General features: G+C 40.6%; 1 protein-coding gene across 6 annotated transcripts in view; it reads right to left on the reverse strand.

The window, feature by feature from the left end:
* Positions 1-20,379: 20,379 nt before the first annotated feature.
* Positions 20,380-22,752, reverse strand: part of rapgef6 (Rap guanine nucleotide exchange factor 6) — a 260,059-nt gene continuing 257,686 nt past the window's right edge. For all 6 annotated transcript variants that reach the window (XM_008104747.3, XM_008104745.3, XM_008104746.3 and 3 more), the window contains one exon: positions 20,380-22,604. In XM_008104747.3, coding sequence (XP_008102954.2) covers positions 22,579-22,604 — 26 coding nt within the window. In that variant the 3' untranslated portion in view covers positions 20,380-22,578. The remainder of the gene's footprint in view (positions 22,605-22,752) is intronic.

Raw genomic sequence — 22,752 nt, forward strand, 5'->3', positions numbered from 1 at the left:
CATTACTGCGCATGAAACTACCTTTTATATCAAATTTGTTGTATAATATGATGTTTTGGTGCATAATTTGTATAACGATTACCTAATTTGATGATTAATAGGCTTTTCCTGAATTCCTTCTTATTATCCAACATATTCACTTATCCTGCCGGCCTGTTTATGTTGGATAAGTGAGACTCTACGGGTATATTGATAATCTTATATTATCTGCTTAGAGCTGAATTATATGAGGCCCCTTCTTCACAGCTGTATAAAATGCACACTGAAGTGGATTATATGGTAGTGTGGAGTCAAGATAATCCAGTGCAAAGCAGATAATATAAGATTATAAATGGGTAATATAGTTGTGTGGAAGGGCCTTGAGTCTACACTGCCATATAATCCAGTGCAAATTAGATAATCTGTGGAAGAGGCCTGAGGCCTAAGTCTGCCTGTCCCCTGGGCTGAGTTGGTTGCTAGGAGACCAAGTGGGCAGAGATTAGTCCTCTAACTGGCAGCAATTGGATAAAAACAATTATTCCTTTCCCTCTAATTAGGACTTTATTTTTCTTTTCTTTTTGTTGTATCAACCTAGAGGCGTGGATGGTGGGTTGTGTTGTCAAATTTCGAGGTTGGGGGGCCTGTAGTTTTGTTGTTTTGTTGGTCGCCGTGATGCCATCACTCATTTATATATATAGATTATGTTTTTAACTGCATTTAAGTTGGTGAATTTTGTTGTAAGTTCTGGGTCTGGTCCTGCTTGTAAGCCACCCCAAGTCCCTTCGGGGAGATGGTTGGCAGGGTATAAAAATAAATTATTATTATTATTATTATTATTATTATTATTATTATTATTATTATTAGAGAGGTTTGCTAAACAGGCTGAATTTGCTTTCTAGGAAATACAGCTGAAGCATCTTCTGTTAAGTCCATTGTAGTCACTGCACATCATTTTAGTGTGATTTTGACCTAGCGGTTTTTTAAAGGGGGGGGGGGGGGCTATCCTATGTCCTCGGTATGGAACCTTGTGCATAACTAATCATGCATGCATTGTAATCTGCTCCTAGTTGCCACTCCAAAAAAGTGTGCTGCAAAGGATTGCATGAACATTCATTTGCCAGTTAGTATTTCTGCAAGTGAGGGGTGGCTGAACAAAATACATATGCTTTAACTACTGCAGCTATTTTCTCCTTCTGCTACAGAAGCAATGGCAACAGCATGATTAACTATAGTAATGCTTATCCTAAGTCAGCAAAGAATTCAGCAGTACTGAGTTTGCACACGATATATTAACATACTCTTTCACTGTAAACAATAACATCTGGCAGGTCAAATTTCTGTAATTTGTTATCTTGTCAGTGAATCACCTACCACATTTTCCACCACAAAAGATATTAAATTCTTAAATCTTAATTTAATTTGCCACGTTTCGTGTCAACAAGGCCATGTCATCAAATGGTGTGTATCTGAAAACTCCAGAAACAATTGTACAGAGTTATAGATAAATATGAATGGAAATTGAAAAGGGGTGTGTGTGCTTGTTCCTATATTGAATTCTTTAAAAATGATTTTAGCAATGAAACTATAAAGGACTGACCTTAGTCTAGAATGGAGGTTAGCTGTGATGCTTCACATCTTTCTTTCTGTTTCTCTGTATCAGAAAACACACTTTCATCTCTTATGTGTTGTCAAACATTGTTTGCATTTCTGAGAAACTTCAGGAGCTGAATACACCAAAAACTGTAAATGCTAACAAGAATATGTTTCAAATGATAATAAGATAGTAACCTGCCTTCAGCTTCTTCTGTTGTGTTGCAACTGAACATACTCTTATTGTAAAATGTGAGATATGATGCAAGTAGTGTAAAAAAAATGATAGGCAGAAGCTGAACAACAACCAGTCCCACATCATTCACATATAGGATCTACCAGAAAAAAAAAAGAAAGAAGCTTATTTGTCTTTATGAAACATATAAAAGTGACTTTACTTCTGCAAAATCAAAGACATGGTCTTACTGGTGAGAAAAATAAAATAGGAAATATCTTGTAGACTAAAATAATACATGAATAGAATGGGTACTGTAAAACAAGTACAAAACATAATGTAAAGGAGCAGTTAGTTAATCTCAGGCACATTTATACTGACACTTTTTGGACAGCTACTAGAAAATGTAGGATTTTTTTCTTAATCATCTCCTGTGATGACTGATACGCAAATCCATGTCTGCTCAAGATGACTGGTTTCCAGTCCTGCGTGAAATATACCCTGATCAGTTGCATCATATTATCTGGCTTGTTCCGGACTTTTCAGTGAGTTTTTTTAATGCACTGTTTCTGCCTTAATGTGTGTTGTACCATGCATTGGGGGGTGTACATTTTGTGGGCACCCCAATCTCCACCCGGCTTCAAACTGGATTGTAGTATCTGTGTAGAACTGCCCTCGGCTAAACTGCAGATCAAAATGCAGTTATCATTTCCATTTTGCAGTACTTCACATTTTTCAATTCAGTTCTAAAAAATAGATATAAATACAAGGCCTTAGAACCAACATCACTATCAACATTTTGTAACTTTGCATATCTGTAGCTATATTGCAGAAATGTTAGTGAATTGCAAAAATGCATATCTGGGCAAGAGTGGTCCCATGCACCTCAAGCATTTTCTAGCCAGTGTCCTGATGTGCTTCTGCCAGCATCCCCTATGCTCACTGCTGCCCACTATACATTGAGCCATTTTACATGAGTCACTTCACATGCTACTTTGCACAACAGACACTCATATGTATGGGCATCTCCTGCTTTTAATGGCCTGCTTTTTCAGAAGGTTTTATTTATACTCACAATCTGTATATTTGATATGTGGTCCAAATTAAAATTAAACTAATGTAAAATACAATCCATATTTGTGGATTTAACATTTGCAAATTTGATTATTTTTTGTGCAAATTTTATTAAAATGTTATCTCTGGCAATCCCTAGGTCCTCGAGTGTGATTCTATAGCAACTTCTGTTCTATAGTCAACTTCTGCCATAAACTGACCACAGAGTCATGCTGAAGGCCTAGAGATTCCTAGAGATATGCTTTCTCAGATTTCAAAAATGCTTTTTAAATTATTCTGTGTTTTTCTACTTTTTGTGGATTCCTATGCCCCTGGCCCAACAAAAGAGGAATGTTCCACCAAATGTTTGTGGGACCATTGAGCAACTGCCCAGTGTGCCCATGCATTAGGATGGAACTGAAGAATGGTCTTATAAAAACCAACATGGATTGGACACTGAGTAAGAAAGAGACTCTGAAATCCTATAGTAATTTATTATCACAAATTACTGTTGCCTGTAACCTCAGTTTAACAAGCCACTTCTCATGATACAAATAGATAGCAATAATGTGATAGGAAATTATATTTGCAAGTTACCAGATGTGGTCAATAACTCTAAGCTTGGGGTGTTCTAACTTTTCTCCTGCCATGTTGCATTTATGTGCAACATTTTGAGACAGACTTTGGGGTTCCAGTGCCTGTGCCCCAAGATTTTGAAGCATATTTTGTTTTCTTTTAGAGATATTGCTATTCCAGTTATCCACTTAGAACAATATTGGTTAAATAACCTCTTCAGACTATTTTTAAAAGCATTTAAATTGACAAAGATGCTAGTATCAAAATAAGTTATTAAGCAGGAGCACTTTCTAATGAAATTGTTCCTTCTTAATTAGATTTTGTTCAATAAATTGCTCGTTTAAGCAGAGCCTTAATGACTATCTTTCAGTAGAATATAAATGCACCTGCTGATAAACCACACACACACACACACAGTAAGCATGTGTTTTGAAATTATTACTCAGCTTAGTAAAATAAAGAAAATGTAACATGCAGACTTTCTCACTCATGCTGTCTGTATGGTTTCCAGCGTTTTAATCAGTTTAATCAATTTATTAATCTGTCCGCACTTTGTGTACCTTTTACTGCTGAGCTATTTGGGTCTTTGGACTGTAACAAAACTTTGAGTGGTTGATTATTTCATTATTTAATTTCATGCTAAATGAGTGCCATTCACAAAAATATAAAAAATTGAAAAATTGAAAGTATTTTTCAGCCAACTATTTGTACATGAGCACAGAAATCTGCTATTTCATTTTGGTAGCCTATACTCAGGAGAACTTCCTAATAGCAAAACATAGTCAATTAACTGGTCAGGGGTAGAATGATGTCGCCTTAGTCAATGATCTTCGCCAGGAGCTGGATAGGGGGAGTGTGTCCCTGCTGGTTCTGCTGGACCTCTCAGCGGCCTTCGAAACCGTCGATCACAGTATCCTTCTGGGATGTCTCGTGGGGATGGGTCTTGGAGTTACTGCTCTGCAGTGGCTCCACTCATTCCTGGAGGGTCGGTCCCAGATGGTATCATTGGGGGATGCCTGCTCAGCCCCACAACCATTGACTTGTGGGGCTCCGCAGGGCTCTGTATTGTCCCCCATGTTGTTTAATATTTACATGAAGCCACTGGGAGAGATCATCAGGAGTTTCAGGGTGTCCAGGTCCTGACCCGGTACTTGGCCGCTGTGTCGAACTGGATGACGGTCAACAAATTGAAACTGAATCCAGACAAGACAGAGGTCCTGCTGGTCAGTCGGAAGGCCGAACAGGGTATAGGGTTACAGCCTGTGCTGGATGGGGTCACACTCCTACTGAAGACGCAGGTTCGCTGTCTGGGGTTGATCCTAGACTCATTGTTGAGCCTGGAACCACAGGTCTCAGTGGTGGCTAGGGGAGCCTTCACACAGCTAAAACTCATGTGCCAGCTGCAACCGTACCTTGGGAAGCCGGACTTGGCCACGGTGGTCCATGCTCTCGTTACATCCCGTTTAGACTACTGCAATGCACTCTACATGAGGCTGCCTTTGAAGACTCTTTGGAAGCTACAATTAGTCCAACAAGAGGCAGCCAGGTTAATAACCAGAGCGGCGTACTGGGAGTGCACTATTCCTCTGTTACGCCAACTCCATTGGCTGCCGATCAGCTACCGAGCACAATTCAAAGTGCTGGCTTTAACCTATAAAGATCTAAACGGTTCCAGCCCAGCTTATCTGTCTGAATGTGTCTCCCCCTATGATCCACTTCGTAGTTTAAGATCTTCAGGTGAGGCCCTGCTCTTGCTCCCGCCAGCTTCACAGGTGCGGAAGGCGGGGACAAGAGACAGGGCCTTTTTAGTGGTGGCTTCCCGCCTATGGAACGCCCTCCCAAATGAAGTCAGGCAGGCTCCCTCCCTCTTATCCTTTCATAGGAAAGTTAAGACCTGGCTGTGGGACCAGCCTTGGGGCCTTCAAACATCAATAGCAGCACTAAATATTGTTATGTGTGCTGGAACTTAAACTGACAGACTCGTATTTTAGACCTGATTGTGCCCATCTGCTTATTTATTATTGTATTTTATTAATGTTGTTGTAATTAACTAGTTAATTGATTTCAATTGACTTGCATTGTATTATATATTTTTGTATATCTGTGTTTTATTGTAAGCCACCCTGAGTCCCCTTTTGGGTGAGAAGGGCGGGATACAAAAGTTGTAATAGTAAATAAATAAATAATGATGCTCTGGAGTATCATCCTACCACTGCTCTTTTATATGTGTACCATTCTGTGTTCTATTGCATACTTTTGTGACTGGTTTTATTTCAGCTATGCAATTCACAATTCATAACATTCATGCAGGTCAATTGTGTGCCACATTGTCATACCTAAAAAAATAAGGTAATTCAGTGGCATCTTAAAGACTAACAAGTTTAACATTTTGCTGCCCACTTTACCAGACCTCAATATGATGAGAATTATATTCTGCTTCCATGAGACGATTTTGCAAGAAAAGACATGGCAAAATATTAATATTTCCTTTGCAGCCAAGTTTATACTTTTTGTTGCTGCTCAAATAAAAGTCAGGATTTTTAGGATGTTAGGGATCCATTCCATAAAATGCACAACAAGGGAATGAATAGACACAAATACACACACACACACACACACATGAATATAAGACAACCTTTGTTTCTTTTTAAATGACTATAGATGGATGCATCAGAGGAGTAAAATGAAGTCAAGAAAGATGAAAAGATTTATACACAACCTTGACTGATTCGACTTTTTAGAACATGAGAGGTTCAGTGAATTAGTTCACCATTAGCCTAAATCAGGACATGAACGATGCAGCCTTGGCCATTAGTTGACAAAGTAATTTCAATGAGCCATTAAATTGTTTCTTTCCAATATACTGCAGAGGAGAAAGGAGGAAAACATTTTATGCAATACTTGAACTGCTGCCACATATTTTCACCCAACTACATCATGCAACTACAGGTACATATCTACTCCCTTTTATCAAGGTGATGAGTAAAACAAATGTATCCAAATTCAAACATGAGAGAAAGGGACAGATTTGCCCATTGAGGTAGTTTTATTTATTTATTTATTTATTTACCAAATTTTACCCACCCTTCTCAACCCTGAGGGGCACTCGGAGTGGCTTCCCATATAGGAAACAATTCAATGCCACTGTTAGACATCAATAGGATTGATTGGACTCTTTAATAACAACTGCCATTCATCACAAGTGAGTGAACTGAAGTATTTAAGCTCCCCTCTCTGAAAGATACCAAAGCCATGTATACCTCTTTGTACAATTGTATTGCCGAGGGAAATACATACAAGGAAAGGAAGCAAGGAAAGTAATGCACCAGGTATTTCTCTCCTGTGCTAAGTATGAAACTGTTATTTAGCAAACAGACAGACCAACCAAACCAAAAACAAAACAGAATAACTTTACATTTTGAAGCAAGTGCCTCTTCTTTTCAGACCCACAACAACAAGCCAAAATGTAAAGGACAACACTACATACAAGCTTTGGGACAGACACCCAGGAAATCATCAAGAGATTTCTTAGGGAATCCCTCTGCCAAAAGATAAATAGCATTGATAGAGGACCTACTGAACATGACTGAAACTTCCCTGCAAAACACAGTTAAGGAAAAGCAAGCGGTCCGTGTCCATCCCTTTCCTAATGCCTTTTTTCATGTGACCTTTGCTGAGTTCGTAATCTCCTATGTCCTTGTGGTTGAGTTTCTGCAATGGCTTCTTAACCCACGTAGGCTTCCTGTGTAGTAGAATTCCAAATGTCCAAGGCTTGTGAATTTTGCAGATACGGTTTTGCAGAAATGCTTTGAAAGTGTACCTGTGTACAAGATAATTACATGGCACTTAAAGAGCCAAGTCTCTCTGGTAGTGCTGCATATGGGGTAGAAATGTTAAGGCACAGGGGAAAAAATCACAAAAAAATCTCTATTATTTTTTCTCAAAACCCCTTTTCTCTGAAAACCTTAAAAATTGATTGTGCAATATTTTCTTTTAGAATGATTGATAAAAGACTGAAGGCAAACTGTTCACATATTTCCTGCCCCATGTAAATATGTAAACTGTTTAAGATTTTATGTATCAGATCATTACAATCCTTGGTTTTCTTTTCTTAGTCCTTTTTATGAGAATAGCTGCTTTATGTCTGCTTGTTGCTATCGAAAATTAATGGAAACAAAATATTTTTCTGCTTTACTAACAGTGATTATTTGTATGATTTTTACAGGTTTATTTGTTTGCTTTTTCTCGCTTTTCAGGCTATCAAAACAAAAGAAGTTCCTTATAGTTTGAGGATCTTATAGTTCCATTAGTAAGATCAACAAATTTGCTGGAATTCACAAATGCAGTTATGAATACGTAACCCTGGGGTGCACATTCATAACTGATTTATATTCACGATCCCTATGTATACCCTGCACTAAGGAATGTAGAAATCATGAATATAAATCAGATCAAAAAACCCTTCAGTCCTGACGAACTGGGAAGCAGTGGCTGTGAACAACAGAAATCTTCTTCTCTTGCTGGTTAGGAAGTATGTTCCCACCCCACTCATGTTCCAAGCCCACTCCTTCAAGTAATCTCTGGTGTGAGGAAGAGCCTGTTTCTAACTGTTACTCTGGAAAGAGGGAGCGGAAATATCAGTTTGCTGCTCCTTCATCAACAGGAGAACAGAGGGTTTGAATCTTCTCTCAGCCATGGAAACACACTGAGTGACCTTGGCAAGTCACACATTATCTATTAGTTTCACTACCAATTAGTTTCTGGGCAAAGTACAAAGTGTTGGTTTTGGCCTTTAAAGCTCTACATGGTTTGGGTCCAGGTTACCTACAGGGTCGCCTTCTCCTGCAAATGCTGTCTTTCAAAACACTTAGGTCCTTTGGCAGACACTTATGCCACCTAGCCAGAACCTGACTGGCAATTGTCACTTTAAGGGCCTTTCTATCAGCCATTCCCAACAGCAAAATGAGCTGTTGGGATTTAAAATACAATTGAAGACCCATTTCTTATAGAACAAATTGCAGTGGTAGTGTTGAAGATCCCTAACATCCCTTCATTCTAAATTCTCTAATGTAAGGCCAAGCCACATTAACCTCAAATTGTGGAGGAATGACAAGACAGAGTGATCAAAACTACTTTGAGGGCAGGGGGAGGGAAAGGGAATAAACAATAGAGGGGGCACAATTACTCATCACCCCTTCCCTAGGATATTTCCAACAATGCTATGCAGAAGAGGTCCAAGGTAATTTTCAAGTGTAGGCGAACAGAAATTTTGGCACCCCCCCCCCAAACCAATCACTGAAAAATAAAAGCGTTGGATAAGCGAAAATGTTGGATAATGAGGGATTAAGCAAAAGCCTATTAAACATCAAATTACATTAAGATTTTACAAATTAAGCACCAAAAGGAGAAAGGACTCTTGTCTGTTTGAAGCCAGTGTGAATGTTTCAATTGGCCACCTTGATTAGCATTGAATAGACTTTCAGCTTCAAGGTCTGGCTGCTTACTGCCTGGGGGAATCCTTTGTTGGGAGGTGTTAGCTGGCCCTGATTGTTTCCTGTCTGGAACTCCCTTGTTTTTTAATGTTATTCTTTATTTACTGTCCTGATTTTAAGAGTTTTTAAATACAGCTTCTCTGTATAGTCTGACATGGTGGTTGTTAGAGACGCCCAGCATTTTTGTGTTCTCAAATAATATGCTCTGTCCAGGTTGGTTCATCAAGTGCTTTGCTATGGCTGGCTTCTCTGGTTGAATTGTAATAATAATTTTATATTTATATGCCGCCAACCATCTCGGGGGCTTACAATTGGGACCAAGCACAGAACATTCACAAATACATCAACTAAAACACAGTTAAAAACATACTAGCATATAAACAAGCAAGTTAAGACAATTAAAAACACAGGGTATAAAAACATCATTAAAAGTAAAAGAAACAACTCAACAACCAGAACCAGGACTAGGGCATGAGCAGATTACAGAGGGCTGGGCATAGACTTAGTCTTTAGTGCCTTTCATGTTCCTTAATACCGGCTGTTAGGAATTGTGGGAGTTGCAGCTCAAAAAACCTAAAGGGCCACAGTTTCCCATGCCTGGTCTATACTGTAGAATAGAATATGGGAAGGTTGGCACTTTAAGTGCCCTGACACTATGTTGTAGAATTGTGCTTTCACAAAACCATCCGTCCTCTTGCTGCCCTCTATCTCTTTGTATAGATCTGTGAGTCCTTCCGCTGCTTGCATTGGGCACCCCTGGTTTCATGAGACGCCCCTTCCCTTTCCCTCCTCTCCCTCCTCACCTGGGCATTGCGTCCTGAAAGAGGACCGTGGTTCTCATGTTTGCCAAGCAACAAGGGAGCGAGGCAGCTTGTGCCTCCTGGGTGCTCAGCTCCACCACCAGGGCCGGCAGAGCTTCCTCTGCCAACACCATCGCGCACCAGACCCTGGCTCAGCGTGGGTTTGGCTTGGCTCCGCCCCTGGGCAGGCGGTTGGTGAAAATGGAGCCTGCGTTGAGCCTTGGGCCCTTCCTGAGCGGGCCTGGCCTTCCCTCGCCCTCATTCACCCTGGCTTCTGGCGGCGCAGGCCGGCACGCAGGGCAAGCGGGCACACGCCAGCATGGGCCCGCCTTCCGGGCAGCGTGTGCGTTCTCCAGCTGCTTCAACTGGAGAGCGCACACGTCGTCCAGAAGGCGGGCCCATGCTGCCATGCGCTGCCCCCCTCCCCACGTGCTGGCCTGTGCCAGGGCCTCACCCGCAGCCACCGCCACTGCCGCGGGGTTGATGTACACTGTTCTATCTGGCACAATTGCGCCACAGGCGACCGCTTAATTGGTCTCGCCTGTGGACCGCCTCTGATGCTATGGCCTGGGCATTTTTGAAAGCTGCTAAGGTTTTTTTGCTAACTGTTTCTTACCAAAAGAAGCTCTGGCTATGCAATGGAGAAGTTTCTCCTCACACCACACAATCCGATTGTCAAAATCACCATGTATTTTGTGTCTCACACATGGGGCAATGAAATGTGGAGGGCCATTTTTATCATGGTATATTCCTCAGTTCCATGGTGTACTTTGATAAATCCATTCTTATGCAATGGGATGGGCATACACAGGCATTGGACTGTAGCTCCCAGCATTCCTCACCATTGGTTATTCTGTCTAGGTCTGGTGGGAGATGCAATCCAGCATAATTTAGAGCAGTGATTCCCAACCCATGGGTCACGACCCCAAATGGGGTCACAAAGGGTTTTCTGTGGGTCGCCAGGCAGTGGTGAGCAATGAAATTTTTTTAAAGGGAAAACAAAAAAATCACATCATTGTGTCCTGCACAGAGAATTCTTTGCATAAATGTTCAACAATCTTTCATTCACCATGTTAGTTTGTTGTGAGTTTCAGATTCATGCGCAGTTCAATGATTGTCTCTACAGAATGCAGGCACTGCTCGGCTTGTGATTGGTTGATTCTTAGTGATATATGCACACTGAGTGTCTAGCCTGGTTTCTAGCTGGCAGCAATAGTTTTTCTTCAATACCAGCGAATTCTGCTAAATATAATATAATGTATGTTGACACGAATTGAATGATACCACTTCCAAGAATCTGACACCCTGCACATCATGTTATTTCCCTTCTTTGGCCAGCCAAGAGCAATCAACCACAAGCCGAACAGTACTGTAAGGTCCAGACACCATAGTTCTCACTGTAGCAGCGTCAACAGCTCTAATTTTCAATGTATTTGGGGTTATGGGTCACCTGTTTTTAAGTTATTGGGGTATTGGTCACTTTGCCTCTATAAAATAGGATCGCAACTCAAAAAAGGTTGAAAACCATGAATTTAGAGAGATGCCCGATTCTCACTTTTATTCTAGTTTGTGTGTGTGTGTGTGTGTGTACATATGCACATGTATATATGTACCTCCCGATCTGCAGCAACAGGACCAGAACTATTTGCTGTATGTAGTATAGTTAAGCACCTGTGTACTGAAAGATTTGTGCTGACTTTGAAATAGACATGGAGCATGACTTGGATAGACATGCTCCAATGATTTCTTTTCTCCAATAGAAAAAGCAGCAGCTGGGGCTGGCTGTCCTGATAAGACGCTCAGGTGCAGAAGGTTTCAGCATATTCTTGCATCCACTGCCTTTCCAGGAGTGAGCTTATGTATTTAGGGAGGCACTTTCCTTTCCCTAAAACATGAAGGCATTGTCCTCCATTGTGCCGCTCCGCAGGCAGCTTTGATTAGTTGCTGCTACAATTGAGTGAGGAAATTAAGCAAGAGGAAAAGATATACTGGGCTGCCCTCCTGTGGCAGACTTTTTAAAAATCACTGCTACTGTATTTCACATACACATGCTCCATATTCAACACAGAAGGCAGTTGTTAAAACTGTGCTTAATACCAACATGGAAACCATCAATATTCCCCATTACAAATATTTTCTAAGGCTAGACTATATTTTAGCAAAAGTGAAGACTTCAGGCCAACTAAATGAGAAGAGAAACAAATTATGTCAAGAAGGTAATAACAGTGGAAGGATGTTCTGTTTTCAATTATCCATTCCCATAGGGGAGACCCTCTTCAAATGCTATGCAGTTTTCAAAGTGTTCTCATGGTGGAGAGAAATTATCCCCTTCACTTTTTTTCTAATGTAGTGGCAGATGCAATTATTTCACATATGGTTGTGAAAGCTAGACAGTGAAAAAATTACATGGAAGAAAATCAACTCATTCAAAAGTAGTGCTGGAGAAGGGTTCTACAGATACTGTGGCCAGCTAAAAAGACCAGTCAATGGGTCCTGCAGCCCATCAAGCCTGAACTCTTCCCTAGCAGCCAAAATGAGTAAACAGAAACTGTCGTACTTTGGCCACATCATGAGAAAGCATATTTCACTAGAAAAGACAAGGATTCTTGATAAGATTGAAGGCAATAGGAAAAGAGAGAGAGAGAGCATTCCAGACAGATAGATTCAATCAACGAAGCCTCAGCTCTGAGTTTGCAAAACCTGAACAGCTGGTTGAAGATAGACTAATTTTGAGTTTTCTCATTCATTGGATCATGGTACATTTAAGTCAACTAGAAGACATCAAGTTAGATGCAGGGCAAGGAGGGAAACCTGAATGAGGCTCATGGAGTCTATTGTGGTTGCTGTGTGCCCTCAAATCATTACTGATTTATAGCAAATGCAAGGCAACCCTAGCAAAAGATTTTATTGGCAAAATTTGTTCAGAAGAGGTTTGCCATTGTCTTTGAAAATCCTCACTCAGTTTCCTTCCCCTCACCACTCCTGCAGCCAACCCTACTATTAGGTGAAGAGGTGAATGATAGGGACTGAGATGTTAGCCTCTTCTCCTGTCACTCCATGAATTCTCATAGAATAATCTGTTGCCCTCTGCTTTGCCAGAGGATGCCATCTTATCAACATCATACAAGTAAAATTCAACTTAACTTGTTAGACTGAGTGTATGGAATTGGGATATGGGAGGGAGGAACTTTGTCCTTTGCATCAGGAAGCAAAATGTCCTTGGTCTTTCCTGGATATAAAGCCAAAGGGAGTCCAAATCAGGGAGAGAAACATACACACCCACACTGCTTATGTGTTGTTTGAGATTAATGGGAGTTAGAGCACGATATCTGGAAGGGGCCTATATCTCCCTAGAAAAAGTCTTATATATACTTCCCACAGCATAAGTGCACTGAAGATAATGAAATTAACTTGAGTGAACCTGTATAAAATTGCTGTACATTCCCCAGGTACTATGTATAACTAATGCTGGAGAAACAGGTCACACACCTTTGCACAGGCAAGCAGATTCAGTCAAGTCATATTGGATCTGAAATACCACAAGTACAAGAAATTCTCTTAGCACTGTTTTGCGAATCCTTATGAAAAGTGTTCTACTTTGCAATATTTGGACAGGGGGCAATAGTGTGCGTGTTTATGTACCTTCAAGTCACCTGTCAACTTACAGTGACCCCATACATTTCACAGGGTTTTCTTAGACAAGGAATACCCGAAGGTGGTTATGTCAGTTCCTTCCTCTGAAACATGGCCTACATGGTCTCCCTTCCAAGTACTAACCTAGCTGATTCTGCTTAGTTTCCAAGACCAGACAGAACGTGGTGCACAACACTGTAGCATGAAAAATGTGAATTAAAATGTAGGGTATAGAATGTGGGGGGGGGGGGGGTGAAGTGTGGTGGTGGGGGGCAATACCCCCTCAATTGTGAAAAGGGGGGTGCCCTCCAATTCCTTCTGTGGCACAGAGAGCTACATTAATGGGGCCATGGTGAGCTCCCACCGTTAGCTTCAGAATCTGCCAACTTAGCAGTTCAAAAGCATGTAAAAATTGGTAGATCAATAGCTACCGCTTTGGAGGAAAGGTAATGGCACTCCATATAGTCATGTTGGTCACATGACCTAGGAGGCATCTACAGACAACACTGGCTCTTCGGCTTAGTGATGGAGATGAGCACCACTCCCCAGAGTCGGATTTGGCTAGACTTAATGTCAAGGGGAAACCTTTACTTTTAGTTGGCCTGTTATACGCCCAGGAGAGAGCCAGCATTATAAAACAAAATTGAAAATGAGATTTAAAATTTCTGAGGTGACGATGTGGCAAAGAGGAAGCAATTAAATAGCTAAAAATAATTAAATAATAACAGTCTGGTAAGAACAGGGCTGGTTCTTAATGGAGGCCCATGAAGCCGCCGCTTCGGGCACAGCCTTGCTGGGCGCTCTGGAAGCGGCGGCGGCGGCGGTGGCGGCAGCGACCATTGGGTCGCTCGCCCTGGAATAGCAAGTACTTCCTTGTTCCACCGCGAGCGACCCAATGGTTGCCGCCGTGGCCGCCGGTAAGTTGGGGGGGGGCGTAATTTCGGGGGGGGGTGGCCCTAGGTTTGCGTACATACTGAAAAAACCTAGGGTAAGAATAAAATTAAAATACAGCAAATACATTAAAATTCACATCCCCAATCCCATCCTACTTCCCCAGAGCCTCCCCTTACCCTTCTCCAAAAGCCTGTTGGCAGAGGAAGGTCTTGACCTGCTTGTGGAAGGCCAGCAGGGATGTTCCCATCAAGCGTGTTTGAATGAGTGATGGGACAGAGAGATGTCCCTCCCCAGTAGACCGCAGATGTCACCCAGGTTCATAGAAATAAATGCAGTCCTTCAGATAACCTGGATTGGAGCCAGATAGGCCTTTAGCGCTTGGAAACATGTTGGCAGCCAGTGGAGCTGTTGCAAGAGTTGTATGCTCCCTCTAGCCAGCCTGTTAGCAGTCTGGCTGCTGCTCTTTGGACCAACTGAAGTTTCCAAGCACTTTTCAAAGGCAGCCCCATGTAGAGTGCATTACAGTAGTCCAACTGGGATGTAATCAAGGCATGTACCACCATGGCCAGATCTAACTTCTCCAGGAACGGGAGCAGTTGGTGCACTAGCTTTAACCGTGCAAAAGCACACCTGGTCATTGCTGAGACCGGGGCCTCCATGTTCAGAGCTGAATCCTGGAGTACTTCCAAACTGCAAACCTGCATTTTCAGGGGGAGTGTAACCCCGTCTAACACAGGTTGACTCCCTATTCCCAGATCTGTCTTATGACAGATAGGAGCACCTCTGTCTTGTCTGGATTAAACTTCAATTTGTTTGCCCTCATCCAGTCCTTTACAGCGGCCAGGCACCTCTTTAGCACAGGAACCGATAGAGTGTCATCTGCATATAGACGCCACTGCACACCAAAACTCTGCATGATCTCTCCCAGCTGTTTCATGTATATGTTGAATAGCATGGGGGGCAGCACAGAGCTTTGAGGGGTCCCACAGGTCAATGGCCAAGGAGTCGAACAAAAGTCCCCCAGCATCACCTTCTGAGAACGTCCAGGAAGGAATGGAGCCACTGAAGAATGGTATCTCCGAGTTCCAAATGAGAAAGGATAGCATAGTTGATGGTATCGAAAGCCTCTGAAAGGTCCAGGAGAATCAACAGGGACACACTCCCCATCTAGTTCTCTGCGTAGGTCATCCACCAAGGCAACAAAAACTGTCTCTGTCCCATAACCAGGCCTGAAACCAGATTAAAATCTAGATACATATATTTGTAGATTTTGGGTGGGGGAGATCTTGATTGCAAAAATAAAAAACACTTTTGAAAAAAGAAGTTATCAAGCAAGAACTTGTGAAAATTCTGACACAATTAAAGTAATTTATCTGGGGTGAGGGGAGACCTTTTTCTGTAGCGCTTTTCTTTTTTGCGAAATCCAGTCCTTTCGTAAATAAGCTTTCCATTAATACAGGCCTGGAGAATCTATGACTTTCTTAATAACAACTCCCTTACTTCCTAGCCATTGGCTCTGTCAACTGGTGTTGATGGGAGTTTTAAGCCAACAATATGTCAACCATATCTGGAGGGCCACAATTTCTCCACCACTGTATCATTGATTAAGTACTCATAATTCTATCTGGAATTGCAAACAAAAAAAGCAATTATCTGTGAGATGACAGTATATTTCAACGTGCCTTCAGGGGAACTGAACTCTAGTGGTGCTCTGTGCTGATAAAATCCACAGGAGCCATGGCTGAAAGCAATCTTCTGCAATGTGTCAATTCACAACAGGTTAAGTGCCCATGTTCTTAGAGCAGAAATCATGTGAACAGAAGAGTTGACATTTGATGCTCTGTGCTCAGCTGAGCAGAAAGGTTGATCAATTGGCTCATCATTAATTACATTTTTATTTTGCCAAGTCACTCAGGAGCAGATAGCAATGTTGTTCCTTCTCTTTGTTTATTTTTATGACAACAACCATGTGTAGCAGGTCAGGCTGAGAAGGTGACTAGTGACTAGATTGCCTAGTGAGTTTCATGGTTGACTTGGGAAATGAACTTACTTTTAGGTCCCTGCTGTAGGCTTTTGTTTCTAATCCATCCATGCCCCAAACCTGAGATTTAAGACAGAAAATAAGAAGGGGAAGTGATCATGTAATTCAGAATGATTTTACTGCAATCGCTGATTTAAATCCCACTGAACGTAGTAATACATACTTCCAGAGATAAATATGCAGGTCTGTATAGTCAGTCATTTCAAAGACAATGCAAACATTCATGTGGTACTCCTTTTAAAAGCCTCCAATATTCAATTTTCTGTTTCTTATATGAAAAAGTAAGGATTTTTGCATGTTTTTCACTCCTGGCTTGTGGCAGCAATCATCAGACAAGGCACTGATAAGTAACAATTGAACCCATATATTACCTGCCAACCTAGCAGTTCGAAAACATGCCAATGTGAGTAGATCAATAGGTAACGCTCCGGCGGGAAGGTAACGGCGCTCCATGCAGTCATGCCGGCCACATGACCTTGGAGGTGTCTACAGACAACGCCGGCTCTTCGGCTTAGAAATGGAGATGAGCACCAACCCCTAGAGTCAGACATGACTGGACTTAACGTCAGGGGAAACATTTACCTTTTTATTACTTATACATTGGAGAGCACATAAGTACATGTCCATACGGAAAGGAGAAGGCTATCGTTTCCTACCATTCTTAGAAACTCAGGTTAACATTGCTCAATAAGGCATGAAACCAAAGACGATGGTGTGAGAACTTGGCAGCATGGCAGAAGAGAGGAGCACGAAGATCCCTGCAGCTACATGTAGTCTGGTGGGGCATGGGCTGTGTCATCTTGCTTTCCATCTACACAAAAAACATTCAAATAAATAATAACGTATGGGAGTGTAAACTAAAGAATGGTGATCAGAAAACTATCTAGATGAATGAATGAATTGTTTATTGTACTAGCCATAGGCCATGACATCACTAGATGAAAGAAGCCACTCACAGTAATCCATGTTAAGTTTTTTATTGGTTCCAACAACATTAGTAGATCGGATATTAAACAGTACTTTTAAACATTCTCTTAACCAAAAATATAACAAATATTTACAATCACTCAGTAAAAATACAAAAAGCATACAGAGGCACTGTCTTTCTAAAAGACATAAGTGTAAGAGGTATCAAAAAATAGAAGACAAACATTGCTTGTTACAGAATACTTTACAATCACTGACTTGTGCAGTTTTACAATTGCTATTGGAATACCATTACAACTGTGCAGTTTTTGCCCATATGCCCATATGCAAGATGTCATGAATACCAAGCTAAACTGCATTCCATATACATACATATACATATACATATACATATACATATACATATATATATATATATGAATGAGAGAGACAAGATGATGACAAGAACAACTGGGGAGGAGTGGGGCTGAGCAGAAGGGAATGGCTGATTTGAATAGTTGGCATTTATAAAAGCTTAAGTATAACAAAGAAATATCCCTTTAATCTCAACTATGTTTATGTTTTCAAGGCAACTGAACAGTAATATTTTTTTAAATTACATTTCAGGAAATTGTATATTACATGGGGCCTATAACTGTGCTATTGCTTATAAATAATTCATCAGAATGAAAGGTTGAATAAAAGAGGTTCCTAGTCTTCCAATTTTATCTCCTTATTGAAATTAACCAATTCTCATGCAATACCCCTTTTCACATATTTAGAATCACCAAGCTCTGCTTCAGGATCAAAGCTTCATGCAAAAGTGCCTGAAGAAGTGCTTTCAAATAAGTGAAAACCATCTCCATCAGTGCCTGTGTAGAGCCTTCAACTTTTAGCAGAGAAAGGTGAGCCCTTAACCTTTTTTTCCAGGTGAAAACAGTTGCTGGTTTTTGCTTTACCTTAGTGTCATATTAAGAGAAGTACAGTGAAACCCACAAACACCCCAAAACCACTACTTTGGAAAACACCAGTACCTCCAGCAACACTTTTCCTACCCCAATATTTTGTACTTTTACACAACACAGGCCAACATTATGAGCTCAACTTCATCAAAATGAGCTTGACTGACAAGCTTACATGATCTACAGGTCCCAGTTCTACTTACATTTGAAGAGAGAGGCCCCTAAATCCAATGGTTAGCCCCAACTAGAATAGCTTCACTAGATCAGTTCTGTGAGTCTACTCTAGTTAGGACTTAAACTTGAATTGTAGTCAAAGTTTCCTTGTTCATATAACTATCTGGATGGGGGAAATTACACTGATTTCATGTCTGAGGTTGGCATACATCCCTATAAAGATTATACCTGTTTCATTTGAGCCAGTGTCCTCACAATAATATACTAGGGAAAACAAAGAATATGTACAGGGAGGAGGAGGTCATTTTAAAAACACATGATGTAAGTTAGATTTGGACAAATAATATATTGAAAAAATAGAACATGGAAGAACATCATGAATACACAACAAACAAAAATGACATTAACAGCATAGAAAAGGGATAAGTAAAAATTCAAGAACTGATTTTAAAAGGTGATTCTGTTTCGGTCTCCAGCTCAAGCCTTGTTGCATTTTGGCTAGTGTTCCTGATCAATGTGATCAGTTGATTTAAGAAAAGTAAAACAAGCAAATGAAAATCAGAGCAAGGACAAATTGAGGCAACTCACACTGTGCAAATTTCAAGCCATTAAAAGAGCTCACACAGATTATACTATATGGTCTCTGTATTAGGAAAACATGATTTAACAAGATGCACATTGGTACTAAAACCAATGTACTTAAAACTATGTATTACTCATGCTGTCAATATGAAGACACCAAATATAAAAGGAGAAATTGACGTCAAATGGCTGGTTTAATGGATTTCAGATGAGAGGAACAGGCATTACATTTCGTTAGTAACAAAAAAGTAAGGAGTAGTGGGTATATAAATTGGGAAAGGATTAATACCTCCCGAGAGTAGACTTGCTCCAGGAAGCAGAAAAAAATTGAGGTGACTGAGACATTACATTATTGGCCTCAATTTACCATGTATGTACCACTTCTTACAATTTGAACAGGATTTGCTAAGAGCTAAGGCTTGAGGTTTACATGCTTGTTCTAAAGATGGTCCCAGTCTTAGGTAGGCTTAGTATATCTGGGAGGAAGCACAATAGCAGTGAGAGGCATTTGAAATTCTTACTTTATCAACAGGTGGAACAGGCAATGCAGTGTCCTCAGCTGAAGAGTAGCTTGTCTGTTCTGCTAGGTGTCAGTTGTGTAAGAACCTTCGGCACCACATGTCCAACCATGTGCATATTTCCACCCTGTCTCTGCAATGGCTATCTAGTATTGTGACTTATACAATCCACTGGATTCCTATCATACATCAATTTCACTGAAACCCTCAAAAGCTTCAAAAAGGTGGATTCCCAAACTGGGAAAAACTAGCTGTGGATTTTGCCTATGTCTGCACTCCTGACATGGATATAAACTTGAGTCAAGATTTTTAAATTATTTCATTAAGTAGTTTGTTTTCATTAAGGCCTTGAAAGCAAAGAGAGAGCGCAGGCTGATGTTTCAACTACTTATTTCAGATACTTAAGGCTTGAGTGTGGCCATAATCAGCCAATTAAACTAGGTAGTTTCCCCAGTTCTTCCGATTACTTCCTGGTTTGTTCAAACATACTGCCTGGTTAGCTGCACTGTCCTAAGTCAATATGGATAATGCACATAGAAGGCCTTAAGATTTTTTTGGTACTTGTGTTTAGATGCCAGCAGAATATCTGCGCAAAAAGAAAATCTGAAACCTCTTTATAACTTGGTGTAAAAATAAGTTACTCTGAGGCACTATTAAAACTGACAAGCATCGTCCTTCTAGCTTAGATTGTAAACATTTATGATACTAAAATTTACAAGTAAACTTGAAATATACATTAACACATTCATGTCTAATGTGTTGTCGAAGGCTTTCATGGCCAGAATCACAGGGTTGTTGTATGTCTTTCGGGCTGTGTGGCCATGTTCCAGAAGCATTCTCTCCTGACGTTTCGCCCACATCTATGGCAGGCATCCTCAGAGGTTGTGAGGTATGGACCTCACAACCTCTGAGGATGCCTGCCATAGATGTGGGCGAAACGTCAGGAGAGAATGCTTCTGGAACATGGCCACACAGCCCAAAAGACATACAACAACCCAACATTCATGTCTATTTATAACGTTTGGTTTGACCATGATTATATACCAGAGGAAGAAAATAAAAGTTTACTCCAGTTTTTCTTAATGGACTCTGGTTGGCTAAGTAAACTGCAACCACAGCTGTCTCACTATAAACAGTCAGTGACTTTGCTTAGTCCTTTACCTTTACATACACATAGTCCACAGTTTTGGGAAAGCTGTGGCTCTGTAACATCAGGCAGGATGTTTTGCCTCTTGAATAAGCACTCAGCATCAGAGCATAGCAAACATTTTTTACAGCCAGTAAAAAGGTGGAATTAGATCTGTAGTCACACTGGGTTTATGAGATCCTGAGTACCTCTGAAGCCAGCATCTAAATTGGGGATGAAGCAGAGGGCTTGATCTTGTAGTCATATTAGTCTATTACAGCAGTTGGGAGCAGTAACCCTGGCTCCTTCTGAGTGCTCCCAAAGCTCAGAGCAACTGCAGACATAATTGCTATCTATTATTTTATCCAAAACTTATGTCCTCACTATTGATAAGTTAAGGAGTAACTTTCAGGGGCTCCTGTGGATGGCAAAAGCCCCCAACATATTTTATTGACTCTTTTAGAGCATGTTATCTATATGTACAGGTTCTATACCTAAAGTGTTACATAACTATATGAACCAATCTGGGGTTGTTTAGGAATTCAAACACACCTTGGTTGTAAGAACAGAAGAAGTGTACAGTATTGTACAGTGCAAACTGTGAAACTTAATGGTCACAGATCATGTGATGAGTTTTGCTTCCATGTTATTGTGATTACAGAAAGGTCTGAAAAGTTAAGTGAAGAGCTTCATAGGAGCTAAGTCTCACAGGGGCTTAAAATCCAATGGATTTCCAAATAGAAGGGTTTGTCCTGGATCCTATGCATTTATATAAATGGGCAGTGCATCTGATCAGGTACAGGTCAAGTCCCAAGTGCGTTTGATGACTCAAAGGAAAAACCTTGTAGAAAACCTGAGGCTTGAGATTCAATGTGAGATACAAGATTTTATGACTGTGGTTATTAAGAGTAGTTCCATGATCAAACCTTGGATCTTTCTTCCTATTACTGTGGATCTGTTCAAAACGTTCAAATACCCAAGGCTAGTCTCCCAAAGAGCTTAGCTTGATGGGTGCTTTTCCAGTGCAAGTCTTTCTGAAGGGAAACAGGTCAAAAACTAAGGATATATTTCACAACAGCTGATACCTCTTTGTGCTTTTTCTTTTATCTTTCCTTTTGAAAATATATAAAACAATGGGATTTGAGTCTCATGAGCTATCTGGTAGACATGCTGTACATACAACACAGACCATGAATAAGTTAGATTAAAGGGCAAGAAACAGGATATGTTGGAGAAAAAAAGACTACATGTCATTTTGACACTTGATAGCGGAAAAGATGGCCCCGTGTATTTTACTGTTCCTAAAATACAGGACCAACAGATGGCAGTATGCTACTGCTGCATTTATATTAAAGCACACTTATCACATACATCAGGGGCTTGGCATTTTACAAGAGAGGTTTATGTTGCATTGTATAAACCTCTAGCTGTACTCATGAACATCCAGTTCCTCCAAAGTCCAAAGTGTACTGCTTAGCACAAGACATTTCATTTAGCAACTAATTTGTTATCTTTCTTTATAAAAGCATTCACATTAGCCAACCAGAGCATTCCAATGCACATATAAACAAACAAAAACTCTTTGATAAACTCCAAATTAATAAATTACTCTTCTGATTGCTGCAGAAATTTCCTTGGTTTTGCTGAAGTTTTTGCAGTTTTTCTAATTACATAAAATAACATTCTTCAACTGAGAGCCAGAATGGTCCTAAAAGTGAGTATCGGAGCCAGGTCGACTAAAATATTCTATTGATTTTCTAGAGAAGAATCCTTCCAAGGTGGCTCCAATGCATTAAAAGTTAGATTCTTCTGGATATTTATTTCAGCAGTAAAAGGTCAGTATTCCTCAGATCAATCTGTCTGTCCCTCTTGGGTATAAATAGTTTTCTTAGGCTGTGGAACTGATCTTAGCAGACTGAAGTTCAAAATTACAATCCAGAGAAGTTCACCATATTATTCAGAACAGAAGCAAAAGCAACATTTGGAAATAAATAGCAGCAAGCTGTTAGCTACAGCTAACAGTATTGTATGGTTCCTTCTTACGATGTTGTTGGGACTTTCACAGGAAGCTCAAAGGCTAGACAGCTGATACTTGTTCATCTTCTGTGAAACAAGAAAAATACAGTAAAATGTCTATGCCATAGTCATGTAACATAGTCAACACCCTGAACATACTAACGTATTATGATAGAAATCAGGTAAGCATGTAGGACTGGGTAAGTCCTCCTGAGGTTGGATTACAATTCAGCCC

The sequence above is a fragment of the Anolis carolinensis genome, chromosome 2 (genome assembly GCF_035594765.1).
Source record: "Anolis carolinensis isolate JA03-04 chromosome 2, rAnoCar3.1.pri, whole genome shotgun sequence".
In the NCBI taxonomy this organism is placed as follows: Eukaryota; Metazoa; Chordata; class Lepidosauria; order Squamata; family Dactyloidae; genus Anolis; species Anolis carolinensis.